The sequence below is a fragment of the Nannospalax galili genome, unplaced genomic scaffold (assembly GCF_000622305.1).
Source record: "Nannospalax galili isolate Female #2095 unplaced genomic scaffold, S.galili_v1.0 scaffold809, whole genome shotgun sequence".
In the NCBI taxonomy this organism is placed as follows: Eukaryota; Metazoa; Chordata; class Mammalia; order Rodentia; family Spalacidae; genus Nannospalax; species Nannospalax galili.
Window position 1 is genome coordinate 1,280,950 of NW_008360015.1, and position 13,998 is coordinate 1,294,947.

The 13,998-nt window shown below is 45.7% G+C and overlaps 2 protein-coding genes across 3 annotated transcripts in view; one reads left to right on the forward strand and one right to left on the reverse strand.

Annotated features, from left to right (window-relative positions):
* The window catches only part of Bri3 (brain protein I3), a 9,898-nt gene extending 7,397 nt beyond the window's left edge, over positions 1 to 2,501 (forward strand). Inside the window, exon 3 of the mRNA XM_008824023.3 lies at positions 2,117 to 2,501. Within this exon, the coding sequence (XP_008822245.1) occupies positions 2,117 to 2,249 (133 nt within the window). The 3' untranslated portion in view covers positions 2,250 to 2,501. The remainder of the gene's footprint in view (positions 1 to 2,116) is intronic.
* Positions 2,502 to 2,622: 121 nt separating this feature from the next.
* The window catches only part of Baiap2l1 (BAI1 associated protein 2 like 1), a 139,103-nt gene continuing 127,727 nt past the window's right edge, over positions 2,623 to 13,998 (reverse strand). For both annotated transcript variants that reach the window (XM_029559114.1, XM_008824024.3), the window contains 2 exons: positions 5,223 to 5,260; positions 2,623 to 4,499 (listed from right to left, as the gene is read on the reverse strand). In XM_029559114.1, coding sequence (XP_029414974.1) covers positions 4,474 to 4,499; positions 5,223 to 5,260 — 64 coding nt within the window. In that variant the 3' untranslated portion in view covers positions 2,623 to 4,473. The remainder of the gene's footprint in view (positions 4,500 to 5,222; positions 5,261 to 13,998) is intronic.

Here is a 13,998-nt window from a genome sequence, read left to right on the forward strand (position 1 = left end):
CATGTAAGAGCTTTACTGACACAAATGCAGACCTCCTCAAGAATTCAGTCTTAGGTCTTTTTCAAATGGTTCTTCCTAAGTGGGTGTTGGAAGGCTGGCATGGAGTTTGACTTGTTATTTAAGCAGTTGAAAACCAGGCTCTTAGAATATCCAGGTTTATTTGTTCACAGTCTTGGAAAGTGGGGAGTAGGGTGCCAGGGCCGTGGGCTCTCCCAAGGACACAAATGCAGACCTCCTCAAGAATTCAGTCTTAGGTCTTTTTCAAATGGTTCTTCCTAAGTGGGTGTTGGAAGGCTGGCATGGAGTTTGACTTGTTATTTAAGCAGTTGAAAACCAGGCTCTTAGAATATCCAGGTTTATTTGTTCACAGTCTTGGAAAGTGGGGAGTAGGGTGCCAGGGCCGTGGGCTCTCCCAAGTGTTGGGATCCTGCCCACCACACCTGACAAAGCCCTTGGTTCCTGTTTGGTCTTTTGTTTAAGCTGTGACTTTCCTGTTCTCCATGAGGAGCAGTAGCCAATGTGGTCTAAAACATGGTTAACAGTGTTTAAGACCACAGGGAAGGATTAGGGAAGGAAGCTGGGAGGGACTCCAGGCAAGGGTGCAGTTCCTCCTCCAAGCAGTGCATAGAAAGCTCCCACCCCACACACCTACTCAGTGAGAGCAGCTGAGGGGTTATCGAAAGGCTCTGCCCACAGTTTGCTGTCTCTGCCTCCCTGGGTCCTCTTTCCCCTGCCCGTCACCCCTTGAAGAGCAGTTCAGCTGTCACCTAGACAAGGCCTCTTTAGCAGCCCCTCCTTCAGTTTTGTTGTCTTGGCTCTGACTCAGTTCCTTTGCTGTTCTAGCAGTATGCACAGGGGCCTAGGCACAGATGGGGGTCCCTGGGAAGAGCCTGAAGTCTGGGGAAACACTCATGGGAGTCTTTTGGGTATAAGTGATGCTTGTGTGGGTCTTGTTTTAATTTCAGCTGTCTAGAACTTTCCATAGGTAGCCTTTGTAGTTGTGCATACATCTCTTCCCATCTTTTGAGATTTCTGAAAAGACGCTTGAACCAAGTATGGTGGTAGCACAGGTCTAGAATTCCAATATTCAGGAGGCTGAGGCAGAAGGATCCAGAGTTTCAGGCCAGCCTGGGCTACATAGGGAGAAAGGTGGCCTGTGACTGAGCTGTCAGGTCACTGAACCTGTATTCGTGCTTACACAGGGTTTGGGTGAGGTCCCTGGTGACTTGGTGTTCCGTATTATGCATGCTGCAGCTAGACTTGGCTTGAATAGGACGATTCTTGAATAGGACGATTTGAGGTTCTGTTTCTCAGGTGACCTTCTACACATTATGTGAATGTGACTGACTTGAGACTTGTAACTCCACACCAAAACAACAAAAACTCAAATGATCACTTTTGTGGGCAGGGGGCTTTCTCTGTAGGGGTTGGAAGAAACTTTGGGTATTGATAAACTACTCTGGGTCTGGGACTAGAATTCAGTAAGTAGCATGCTTGTCTGATGATAACAAGGCCTTCGGTGTCACCCCCAGCACCACAAAGAAATAAAAAACTCTAAGGAATGTTTCATTTCAGGGGTATCCTGTTTTTCCAGGGGTGCATGAATTTTGTAGAAACTAGCATTTGCTTTAGTTCACTGTTTTCTATTGTGTATGTATGAGGTATGAGGGCAGAGGGCAGTTTTGTGGAGTTGGTTCTCTCCTTCCACCTTTATGTGGGTTCTAGGGATAGAGCTCAGGTCAGCAGGCTTGTGTGACAAACACCTTTACTGCTGAGCCATCTTGCCAGCTCCACTTCACTCCTTTTTGTAAGCATGTGCGATGGTGGAAAGCTCTTGCCTTCATCCATGTGAAATGATTGATAGCTTTCAACTAAGTTTTCTTTGAATTTGTCTAGGATACTCGCTCAAGTAGCAGTTTGCACTGGCTCCAGTCAGTTCTGTGCTCTCCAACCAAGGGCTTTTGGAAGGGGGGAGGCTGCCTGCCCCAGGCACATCTTCCCTGAAGGTCACACAGATGTCCTGTGTAGATGGTGCTGGTTGAGCGCAGGGAGGGTGGTGTGTGGACTATCAATCTGGGCCTGTGCGGTCCTAACATGGCTGCCCCTCTCTCTGCAGGGTTGGTGTCCTGGAATACTGCTTCACCTGCCTGGGCGTCTTCTTGGCCATCGTCCTGTTTCCTTTTGGGTTCCTCTGCTGCTTTGCTTTGAGGAAGCGAAGATGCCCCAACTGTGGAGCAGTCTTTACTTAAAGGGAACAATACACCCAACTTTCCTACATCCAGCTATCTTTTCTAATGTAAATGTTGTGTACAATAGTTTTATTTGATTAAGCTTCAGGACTGTTTTGTAACACATGTGCAGTGGGAGCAGAGGTGGAAGGCAGCGACCCTGCTCCCTGAGGCTAAGGGCAACTCAAAGCACTGCTTCTATTTTTTGCAGTCTTCAGTTTGAGAATGGTGAGAAATACTGTTTTAAATAAATGAGATTCATACCATTTTGTAGCTGGTTCTGCCTGCCTAATATTTGCACATTGCCCCTCTGTGACGTCATGGGAAATGTCATGCATGCAAAGGCCAGTTATGGCCATCTTCTGGTCCTTAGGCATCACTGATGGCAAGAACACATCTTTCAAACTCTCCTTTATTATTGACATTAACCTTGGCATTTGCAGAGCACACCCTCAGTCCCTCAGTCCTGACCAACTGGGACATAGTCAAGGCAAGTGACCCTGTGAGGGGAACCCATCGCTTGGAGAGCATGCAGTACCACTCTGCAGGCCTGTTCTGTACTCAGGGGATGTCCTTATCCCCACTCTCCTTCACAGTTCTGAAGTCTGTACCTCACTCATTCTCCGTTGCTGAAAACGGCTTCCCAGCTTAACGCTGCGCTTACATTTTGGTCATAGTAGGGGAAAATAGTGGAATATATTTGATATTTGACAACTACTTTCCCTGTCAGCCTGGAATACCTCCCAATACAATGTGGCTGCATGTGGCATGACCCAGACCTTATGGTTTAGTGAGGGTGTCAGCACAGGCCAGTAGCCCTTCATGGAGGTATCAGGTTTGCTCCCTACCCCCACCCCCAGGGACTGCCTGGCCCAGCTGGAAAGACTGAAGTCTCATGTAAGGTGGACCAGTCTCTGGTGAGATCAAGAAGCTGTGATAACTGGGGTGGGGGTGGGGATGGGGTTGTGGTGGTGGTGGTAGGGATTTTAGTCATCATTTGCCATTCCAAAATAGGTCTAAATCTTGGACAGGTAGGGACAGACTTCAATCCTGGCTTAGAGCTATGTATAAAGGCCGGAGCAGAAGTTGGTGCTGGGCTAGAATAGAGGCCTTGTCCCTCCTGAACACTGGTCATTTGGCTCCAGAATTGCCATTTATAGGCCAGTACCTGATTCAAATACAGAGAACCTTGGACCTCAGAAGGTTTCCCAGTAAGGAATGGACAGAGCTTTGGCCCCCTAGCTTAGGAAGAGTTGCAAACAGCACTCAGATGTGCCAGGCCACTTTGTGGACAACTAGGATGGGCCAGGGTCACTCCCGCTGGTAGCTTGTAACACCGAGCTTAGTAGCTCCTGGAGATAATTTTGCAAGTGTCAAATATGGCTGTGAATGAGGGCCAGCAAACTCTGCACTCTGCAGCATGTCAGTCAGGAGCAGTTGGGATCTCTCCATCTTTGAGAGCTCTACATTTGTTTAATCAAAAATTTAAAATTGTCAGTTAAAAAATTATATGTAGCCGGGCTTGGTGGCGCACGCCTTTAATCCCAGCACTCGGGAGGCAGAAGCAGGCAGATGTCTGTGAGTTTAAGGCCAGCCTGGTCTACATAATGAGTTCCAGGACAGCTGGGGCTATGGGGAGACCCTGTCTCAAAAAGACCAAAAAAAAAAAAATTATGTTTAATATAGTTTCATAATTTATGTTGCTTAGTGGATTTGTATGCTAAGATGCAAACTTGCATAGTATTTTCTTTAGACGAACATCATAATGCTACTTAAAGAGCACAGGCCTTTATAGAGTAAAGCTCTGGTCTTATTCGCATTCAGCTACAGGAAGACAGGCATGAAGTCATAGACTATCCCTTATTCTGGTTATTTCCTTAAAAAAAAAATCAAAGAGTAAGAATTGGAACCAAATTTACTGTTTTTTTTTTTTTTCTTTTGGAATAGAAAAAGAAGAAAATATTTTAAATGAGCTATCCACTATGTTGTTATTCATTTATCTTAAAGACAGAAATGTGTATACCCAGCTATGTTAAACTGAGAGAATGCATTGATTTGCTCGAATAGGATTCACTGAAATCAGGCACCCTTGGAAGCTTTGACAGTCCCAGCATGTCCAGCAGCGTATATTGTATACCTATCATCTTGCAGGTGAGAACTCAGCGTTAGCAAAATCCACAGTATCCTTGGCATCTTCATCGAATGATTGGTGCTGATCGATCATTTGTGACTGTTGGCCGAAGTTTCACAGTAGCAAAGGGGTTTTCTCCACTGTAGTGGAGGAAAAGGGGAAGAAAAACAAAACAAAACAAAAAAATATATATATAAACACTGCTCCAGGATAAGAATTTGATTTTTATGTGCATATTTATGCACATTGCGTGTATATGCCAGAGGTTGTCAAGTGCCTTCCTCTATCACTATTTTATTTTTTAAGGCGTAGAGTGTGCCGTTTCTGCTAGACTTGGTCACTGAGCCCACAGTATCTATTTGTGACCCTCCACACTGCATAGCGCTCAGGGTACAGATGCACACTGATGCCCTGTTTTTATGTGGGTATCAGGGATCTGAACTCAGGTCCTCATGCTTGTGCAGCAAGGACTTCACCACTGAGCCATCTCCCCAGCCCAGGAATTTGATCTTCTGTTAACCATAGTTCTTGCTTTCACTCAAACCTTCCCACTCTGTACCTATCCTGGACTGCCTTTTCTCAACACAAGTGCCTGGCAGTTCTCCCTAGGGAGCAAGCCATGTGAGAGGCTGGTCCTCTTTAGTCTGATGGAAGGGGTGGTATGGGAGTGCCACCCTGCCATGGGCTACATCTGAATCATGCCACTCTGTCCCTATACACCCCATTCCCTAGAATGTCTAAAGCTGATGGTGATGGCAAAGGTGGCTTCAGTTTTCCCCAGCTCCATGAAGGCCCTCTGGGGAAGCTACTGGCTACTCTTGGAACAAGGAGCAAGGTCACATCCCCTTTAGAGTTACACATACCTGAGAAAAGGCGGCTTTGCGGTCCCATTTGCATCATTCTGGGGAAGACAGGAAGATTATGGAAGGCTTGTGAAATTTGGACACTTTAAATAAGATCCATAAGGCATGCAAAGTTAAGCTGTTTAAAGCCACTCGGGCTGGAGAGATGGCTCAGTGGTTAAATGCCTTTGCTGCTCTTGTAGAGGACTCTAGTTTGGATCCCAGCAACCACATCAAGTAACGCCAGCTCCAAAGGACCTGACACCCTCTTCTAGCTTTCTCATGCATACATGTGAGCAAACATACATGTACACATAAGTAAAAATAAATCTTTAAAGCTACTCCTATTTAAAAGCACCCTGAGACCTTACTTTGAGACTGCCTAGTGTCTAAATTCATTAGAAAGAATAGGTCAAGCTGGGCATGGTGGTGCATGCCTTTAATCCCAGCACTCAGGAGGCAGAGGCAGGCGGATCTCTGTGAGTTCAAAGCCAGCCTGGTCTACATAGTGAGTTCCAGGACAACTGGGACTACAGGGAGACCCTGTCTCAAAAAGATCAAAAAAAAAAAAAAAAAAAAAAAAAAAAAAAAGGTCAAGAGGAAATGTTGAAAACATGAAGTAAAGTGCCTCATTAAAATCATGGCAGTAGTGTCTACACAGATCAGTATGTGATATCCTGAGCAGTACTGTCTCCTAAACCAGAAACTCAGATCTTAGTGAATTAACTGAACAGCAGCCATAGTACAGACGGAAACACTTGCAGACACCTGCAGACCCAGGGGAAATATAGACTGGCTCCTGTAGAGTTGTGGTGACTTCCCTTTCTCAGAGTGGCATCCCCAATGATGACACACAAAAAAGTAAGTGAAAATAAAACCTCATTGGTTTTGGGGACTGATGCCAACTATTAGAGCCAGCCACCTGGAGACTGCGGGGTGGGAGTGGGAAGGTTTGGTAGAGCACAACCTAGCTTGCATGAGGCTCTGGGTTTTATCCCCACACTAAAAACTAAAAACTACAAAAGAACTAAGTTCAGCTTTGATCCTTACTTCAGGAATCCTCAAGAAGGCCTCTGCAGGTTACATAGGTACTGCCTCCCTCTGGCACATCTCCAGATAGTGCTGGCTGGGGACAGGTACACATCTGTCCTTTCTCACATTCTAAAAAACTTGTAGTTTCTCTGAGGAATCAAAGCATTTGGAGCTAGCCCAGCACCATCCAGCAGAGGGCAGAAGAATGTTATTTGATGCATAGGAGCCAGGCCAGGCTGTCCTCAAGTCTCCAGAAAGCTTCCCAGGCCTCCCAGAGGTCTTGGGCATAGGGAGGCTCTAAACTTACAGTGCCTCCTTCCCAGTGCCAGTTCTGAGGCCACAGGCCTTGGCTGTGACTTCTACAGCACAGCATCTGCAGAATACTAAATGGACAGGCTATCCCAGCGAGAGATAAACTGGAGGGATCTTGGTTATGACCTCAGACCTTGGCTCCCTGGGGTCAACACAGTCATCTGCTGCACAACTAGTGTCTACCTCTCATCACAAGCCTGAAGCTACTGCCTGGTTTGGCACATCCTAATCAGGTTTGAAGTGTCACAAGAGTGATTTCTTCCTGCAGGGCACTCAGCTTCCTCAGCAGGCCTCAGTCATTTCTGATGTAACTTTCATATGATGCGATGATTAAGAGCCAATTTATTTCTTTTTAAAGAAGTCAGAAGATCTGGCCTGTTGATTGTTCAAAGAGCTGGCTTGACTGGGCCGCCTGAAGCAGCCAGCCAGGCAACAGCCCGTCTGGAAGGAGCCTTCTGTGCCTAGAGGTTAGCAGGAAGAGCAGTCTTACAGCCCCAGGCCACCTCACCTACCCCAAGTAGCCTCTTCCCATCAGTATCCACTTCCTTCTGCTCTCCTCTGGACAAAACCTGTGTGGTTCTGTGGAGGACTGCTCTCTCCTAAATTGGAAACTGAAAGCCCTCTGCCTGGGAGCACCCTCTTAAAACAAGTTGTGACATTTTAAGGAGCTAGGATGCCTGGATGCTCAGCCCACCAAGTCTGAGAGAAACAATCACAGCAAATTCTTAAAAGTAAAGCAAAAGAAGCACCATCTCCATGAGGAAGGAGACAGACACTTGACTTCCATCCAGACAGGAGGGTTTGGTCCCTATGAGACCTCATGGCCCCGGAGAAGGGACATGCCTTGGGGTTCTGGGGAGCTGAGGATGTTGTTTCTTGATCTGCTGCTGATTCCATATAGTTACGTCAGGAAACTTTTCTATAAGGCCTGATGTGGTGTGGAACACCTGTAATCCCTGTACTTGGGAGGCTAAGGCAGAAGAATCTTGAGCTTCAGGCCAGCCTGGGCTACATAGTGAGACCCTGTCTCAACACCCCCCCCCCCAAAAAAAATAAAGAATCTGGAGATGTAGTTAGTTGGAAGAGTACTTATATAGCATGCATGAAAGCCTTGGGTTGCAGCCCCAGCACTGCATAAACTAGGCATGGTGGTGCCAGGCTGTATTCCCAGCACTGGGGAGGAGGAGGTAGAAGGATCAGAAGTTTAAAATTATTCTTGGCTACATAGTAAGGTTGAGGTCAGTCTTGGAAACATGAGATCCTGTCTCAGAAAAAGAAAACCAGAAAAATAACATGCACTTTTCTATGTGCTATTTTTGTGTGTATATGTGTTGCATGGGTATGTGTGCATCATTCTTTAGTCAAGTGTTTACTTGAAAATCAAGCATAGGAAGGTCCCTGACTTAAGGTGTTTGGCTTAATGATTTTTCAATGGTATGAAAGTGATACATATTCATTAGAAACTGTACTGTGAATTTTAGATGTAGGTCTTTTCTTGGGCTGGTAATATGTGATACAGTCCTCTTCCCTGGGATGCTGGTGGTAGCGCTGAGCCATAGCTCCTGGTCAGCCACACCATCTGTGAGAAACATCCTGTACTCCACAGTGTGCTGCCCTGATAAGCTAGGATGCACCACAGGTTAGGTGGATGAAGTTAGTTTTCAACTTCCAACTGGTTTATCAGGGCATAACCCCATAGCAAATCAGGAAACATCTGCACAGGAATCTCAGGTAGCTTTCTCCTTTGCTGTTTGGAGTTTTTTCAGTGGTCTGAAATTCTGCTTTCCTTTGGAGTACACTGTCAGCAGAACTCCCTGGTCTCACTTCTCCTGCAGCACTTGAATTTATAGACCAGATTTTGGTGTTGCTCATGAGGGTGACCTCAAAGTAGCTCATCATCCTTTGACCATCTCAGCATGCACACCTCCCATTTCCTGGTCAAGACTGACTGCTGCCTTCAAACATATCCTCCCTTCCCTTTCCCTACATGGTGGGGGCACCATGGCACGTAGGCAGGGTCTGCTACCCATCCTGTGACATCATCTGGCACACAGTAAGGTGCTGGTCCCTAAGCATATGGAACAAGATGGAATGATTCAGGTCAACCCAGGTGTCCATGGGGTCAAGCAGGCCATTATGAGTGCAGAGTGGCTGTCTGTATTCATGCTGTAACAGCAGAGTAGGGCACATCTTGTGATGCCCCTTACCCCAAGAATACAGAAACTCCAACTGCCCTGTGTAGATGTTTGCTGACACACTGGTCACTTACTCTCTGGTCACTGTCATCTTTCCCACCTACAGGGCCTTTGTGAGGGGTGTCCATCACGGGGCCAAGAGCCTCAAGGGGGGACCACTTGACCCACTTACAGGGTGGTCCTACCAGTTCAACCACCCAGCACAGTTTATTCCTTAGGACCCTAGAAGACAGTGTCATAGAAGCAAAGGCCTCACCCAGGAAGGGCAAGTCAGGTCCCTCTGAGAAAGCCAAGTGGGCCTGGAGGGCCTGTTAAAGATGGTCATTTTAGCACTGTGCTGAATCCTAATACTCAAGGAGATGAAAGCCACAGAGTGAGACACCTACTTAAAAGAACAGTCATTACAGCTGGGTATGGAGGAGCATGCCTGTAATAACCTTTACACTTAAGAGACAGATTCTGAATTTATGGCCAGCCTGGTCTACATATCTAGAACTTTTCTCAAAAAACAAAAAACCAAAGCACAAAACCAAAAATGGTTTTGCACTTGCCATCTTTGGAGCAGCACTAATTCTGTTGCTGATGGCAGGTGGCCCCTTTGCCTCCCCTAGCTGTGCTCCTAGGACTCCTGATTTGAATCCGTAGCAATGAAATGTGGTGGCCTAATGGGAAGGATCAGTGTCAGGGAGGAAGCATATACACACAGAGTGGCAGTTTTCCTCCCATTCTGTAGTGTGCATAGGAGCTTGAGATACTACATCAGGAGCTTTCTGTGAGTGGTAGAAATGGACTACAAGTCCATCATTTCCCCTCTCTGTAGCAGTGAAGCCTCTTGCTCTCATGTAGAAAAGTCAGTGCCCGCTTCCTTGTCTGTTTTAAGGCAAAATGATTGTCCTCAGTGTGGGATTATGGCTGGGAGTCCCCAAGCCTACGCAAGAAACTCTCAAGTCTTTTTTTTGTTGTCTTTTTGAGACAGTAGTCCCAGCTGGCCTGGAACTCGATATGTAGACCAGGTTGGCCCTGAACCCAGAAATCCGCCTGCCTCTGCCTCCCGAGTGCTGGGACTAAAGGTGTACCACCCCTGGCTGAAAGAGCTAAACTTGCTATGTATGTATGTATGTATGTATGTATGTATGTATGTATGTATGTATGTATGTATGTCTTTTTGAGACAGGGTCTTCCTGAAGCCCCAGCTGGCCTGGAACCACTATGTATGTAGATCAGGCTGGCCTTGAACTCACAGAGCTCCACCTGCCCTGCCTTTGCCTCCTGAGTGGTGGGATTAAAAGCCTGTACCACCATGCCTAGCTAAATTAAGCTTAAGCTTAAGACTCTTAAGTCTTGCTCTTCAGCCTTTTTTTTTCTTTTTTTTCTTGTAGTCCTGACTGACTCTGAACTCACAGTATAGTTGAGGATGACTGAACTCCTGATCCTCCTGAGTGCTGAGCACATGTGGGAATGGAACCCAGGGCGTGGAGCATTCTACCAACTGAGCTACAAACCATTATTTGAGTGACTTTTTACTAGCTGGTATTTTCTATTATCCTCAGGATCAGAAAAACAATTCTGTATCTTATCAGGCCCTCAGCAAACAGCACAGAGAATGCAGTGGAATGGGTCTTATCAGTTGGAGCTCCCAGCCCCTCTCTCCCCCACCCCCATCCCCCCAACCCCTGGGGTTGCGGGGGTGGGGGTCGGGGGAGATACTGACAACTGCTGCTTGAGATTTTACAACTGCATTTCACTCTTGAGATATGTAGCCAGGCCTACTCACAGCAGCTCAGGCAGGGCCCAGGAAAAAGCTGCTCAGCTGGCTGTGGCAGGAGAAAATGCTATGATCCCACCACATGTACTGGTGGCAGGTTGGGACTGGAGATTAAAAATACAAATTTAGGTTGGGCATGGTGGCTCACATCTTCAATCCCAGCACTCTGGAGGCCGAGGCAAGTGGATCTCTGAGTTCAAGGCAAGCCTGGTCTACATAGTGAGTTCTAGGCCAGCTGGGGCTACAGGGAGACCCTAACTCAAAACAAAACAAAACAAAACCCAAAAATAAAAACAAGTTTAGGAGCTGGGTATACTGGCACACACCTTTAATCCCAGCACTCAGGAGGCAGAGGCAGGCGGATCTCTGTGAGATGGAGGCCAGTGAATTCCAGGCCAGTTAGGGATCAGGGAGACCCTATCTCCAATATCGTATGTATGAATGTATGTATGTATGTATGAATGTATGTATGTATGTATGTATGTATCTATCTATCTATCTATCTAATTTATCATCTGTATCTATCTATCTATCTTATCTATATAAATAATACAGTATGTATCTATAAATAGATATTTAGGGCTGGAGAGAGATCTCAGTGCTTAAGAGCACTGGCTCCTCTTGCAGAGGACCTGGGTTCAGTTCTCAGCACTCACATAGCAGCTTACAACCATCCTTAACTTCAGTTCCACAGGATTTGACATTCCCTTCTGGCCTTTGCAGGCAATTTGCACTCATGTGGTGCATATATATACATGCTGGCAAAACACTCATACATATAAAAATAAATAAATTTATATACTTAATTATACTTTATATACCTAGAGTATATTTATCTAAATCTATATCAAAGGAAATATAATTAAATGTTAATAGTATCCTGGAAATAAAGGAATTAAGATTTTCCTTTTTTTTTTTTTTTTTGGTCTTTTTTGAGACAGGGTCTCCCTGTAGCCCCAGCTGTCCTGGAACTCGCTATGTAGACCAGGCTGGCTTTGAACTCACAGAGATCCACCTGCCTCTGCCTCCCGAGTGCTGGGATTAAAGGCATGCGTCACCACGCCCAGCTAATATTTTCCTTTTAATATTTTTCTAGCTTAAAAAAAAGTGCCAAGTGGTGGCATATGCCTTTGCTTTTTTTTGTTTGTCTTTTTGAGACAGGGTCTCCCCTGTGCACCACCATGCCTGGCTTTGGTGTATGCCTTTGATCCCAGCACTTGGGAGGCAGAGGCAGGCAAATCTCTGTGAGATTGAGGCCAGCCTGGTCCACATAGCAAATTCCAGGCCAGCTGGGGCTACAAGGTTATCTTGTCTTAAAAAAGAAAAGAAAAACCATGTTTTTATAAAACGGTACTGGCAGATCAAATCCAGGGCTTCAAACATATTAGTCAATTGTTCTACCACCGAGTTATATCCCAGCTCCCTGGGCTATTGTTGCTATTACTTCTACTGCTACTACTACTACTATTATTGTGTGTGTGTGTGTGTGTGTGTGTGTGTGTGTGTGTGTGTGTGTGTGTGTGTGGTGTTGAGAATGTAACTTCGGGTCTTGTACATGCTAGGCTAGTGTTCTACCACTAAGCTATCTCCCTAGCCCCAAAGTGCATCTTTAAATATTTTAGGTTTTACAAAGGGACTTTGATAAAACTTGGATTTTAAGCTTTAACAAAAACTCGTAGCCATGACTGCTCCATGGACTTCACTGTGAGCCCAGCCCTAAATGAGACATTTATACCACTCCCTCTCAAGGAACATGGCAGATGAGGGAGTGGGAAGTATGTAAGACCGGAAGATAGGGTGAAGGGCTGAGAAATGCCATTCTCTAGACTTGATAAAACCACTGCAATCACTAACTCAAAACAACTATATAGTTATCTGAACTGGGCTCACAGAAGACCAGACCTATGACAATCAGTCAAGAAAGGGATGGGGGTGGGGCTCAAGGGCCCTTAAACATTTACCTCTCAGCATTTGGCTGTTGATAGATTCTGGGACGGGGGAATCATTCTTTAGTTGTGTACCCACTCCTGAGCCCACCAGGCTCTGACAGCTCCAAATCCATGTTACACAGATGGCCCTCTTTAATTTCATTAAATCACAAAACAAAAGGAAAAGGCATGAGAGAGGTTTATGGGGAGAGTGTGGGTGAGTAAGGGATGGAGGGGTATTAGAGTAGTCAGTATACACTATGTATATGTGTGACAATGTCCAAGAACAAGTCTAATAAATAAAAAAGGAACTTCATCTTAGCATGTGTTTAATATACCTAACAGATAGCTAACATCTAGGTGAAGAAATTGTATTAAAGTTATATTTGAACCAAGCGTGGTGGTTCACTATGAGTTCAAGGCCAGCATATACTACATTAAGTAAGTTTAAGACCAGCCTGGCCTAATGTGAGACTCTGTCTCAAAAACTGAAACAATTCCCAAAACAAAATCCAACCAACCAATGAAACAACCAAAGAATTCAAAGGAAAAAAAAGACACGGAGTGCAAAATATACAAGTCATCAAAGAATGTTTCCAATATAAGAGGAGCACAGCTGACTTGTAGGAGTTAAGACAAACAGCAACTAGTCCATGCTGACTCTACCCACAGTCACTAGCCCTGGAAAAGCTCCTATCACCCCTTCTCATCTCTGTGGTGGGAGGTGTCACCCACCTCTCATAGAAAGAATACCTAATCATACCCCAAGGTAAGGCCCTTCAGTAAAGGGAGAAAGTTTTGTGCTTGCAGCTCTGGGGTGAACAGGTAGGTGTGTTCGCCACCCTCAGACTACCTGCCATTTTCATTCTCAGCACTTTAAGCCAGATTTCTTTTTTCTTTTCCTTCTCCTTTCCCTCCCTCCCTTCCCCCTCCCCCCATTTTTTCTTTCTTTTTTTTCAGTCTTTTTGAGACAGGGTCTCCCTGTAGCCCTAGCTTGCCTGGAACTCACTATGTAGACCAGGCTGGCCTAGATCTCAAGAAGATTTGCCTGTACGTATATAAGTGCACCTGTGTCATGCAATGCCCCAGGAGGTTAGAAGAGGGCATTGGATCCCTTGGAACTGGAGTTACAATTGCTAGCCGCCATGTGGGTGCTGGGAACCAAACCTGGGTCCTCTGCAAGAACAGTCAGTGCTCTTAACTACTGAGCTATCTCTTCAGCACCCCCCCCTCCTTTTTGAGACCATGTCTTACTATGTACCTCAGGCCTCACCCTCCTGAATGTTGGGATTATAAGCATGGACCACCACATTGACTCAGCATCCTGATACTGACCATAGGTTATTATTTAATTTAGCCAAATAAGAGGTTTGAAAATAAAGTGTGGTGGCACACGCCTTTAATCCCAGCACTCAGGAGGCAGAACTAGGCGGATCTCTGTGAGCTCAAGGCCAGTCTCGTCTACATAGTGAGTTCCAGGACAGCTGGAGCTACAGGGAGACCCTGTCTCAAAAAGACCAAAAAAAAAAAAAAAAAAAAAAAAAAAAAAGAAAAAAGAAAGCTAG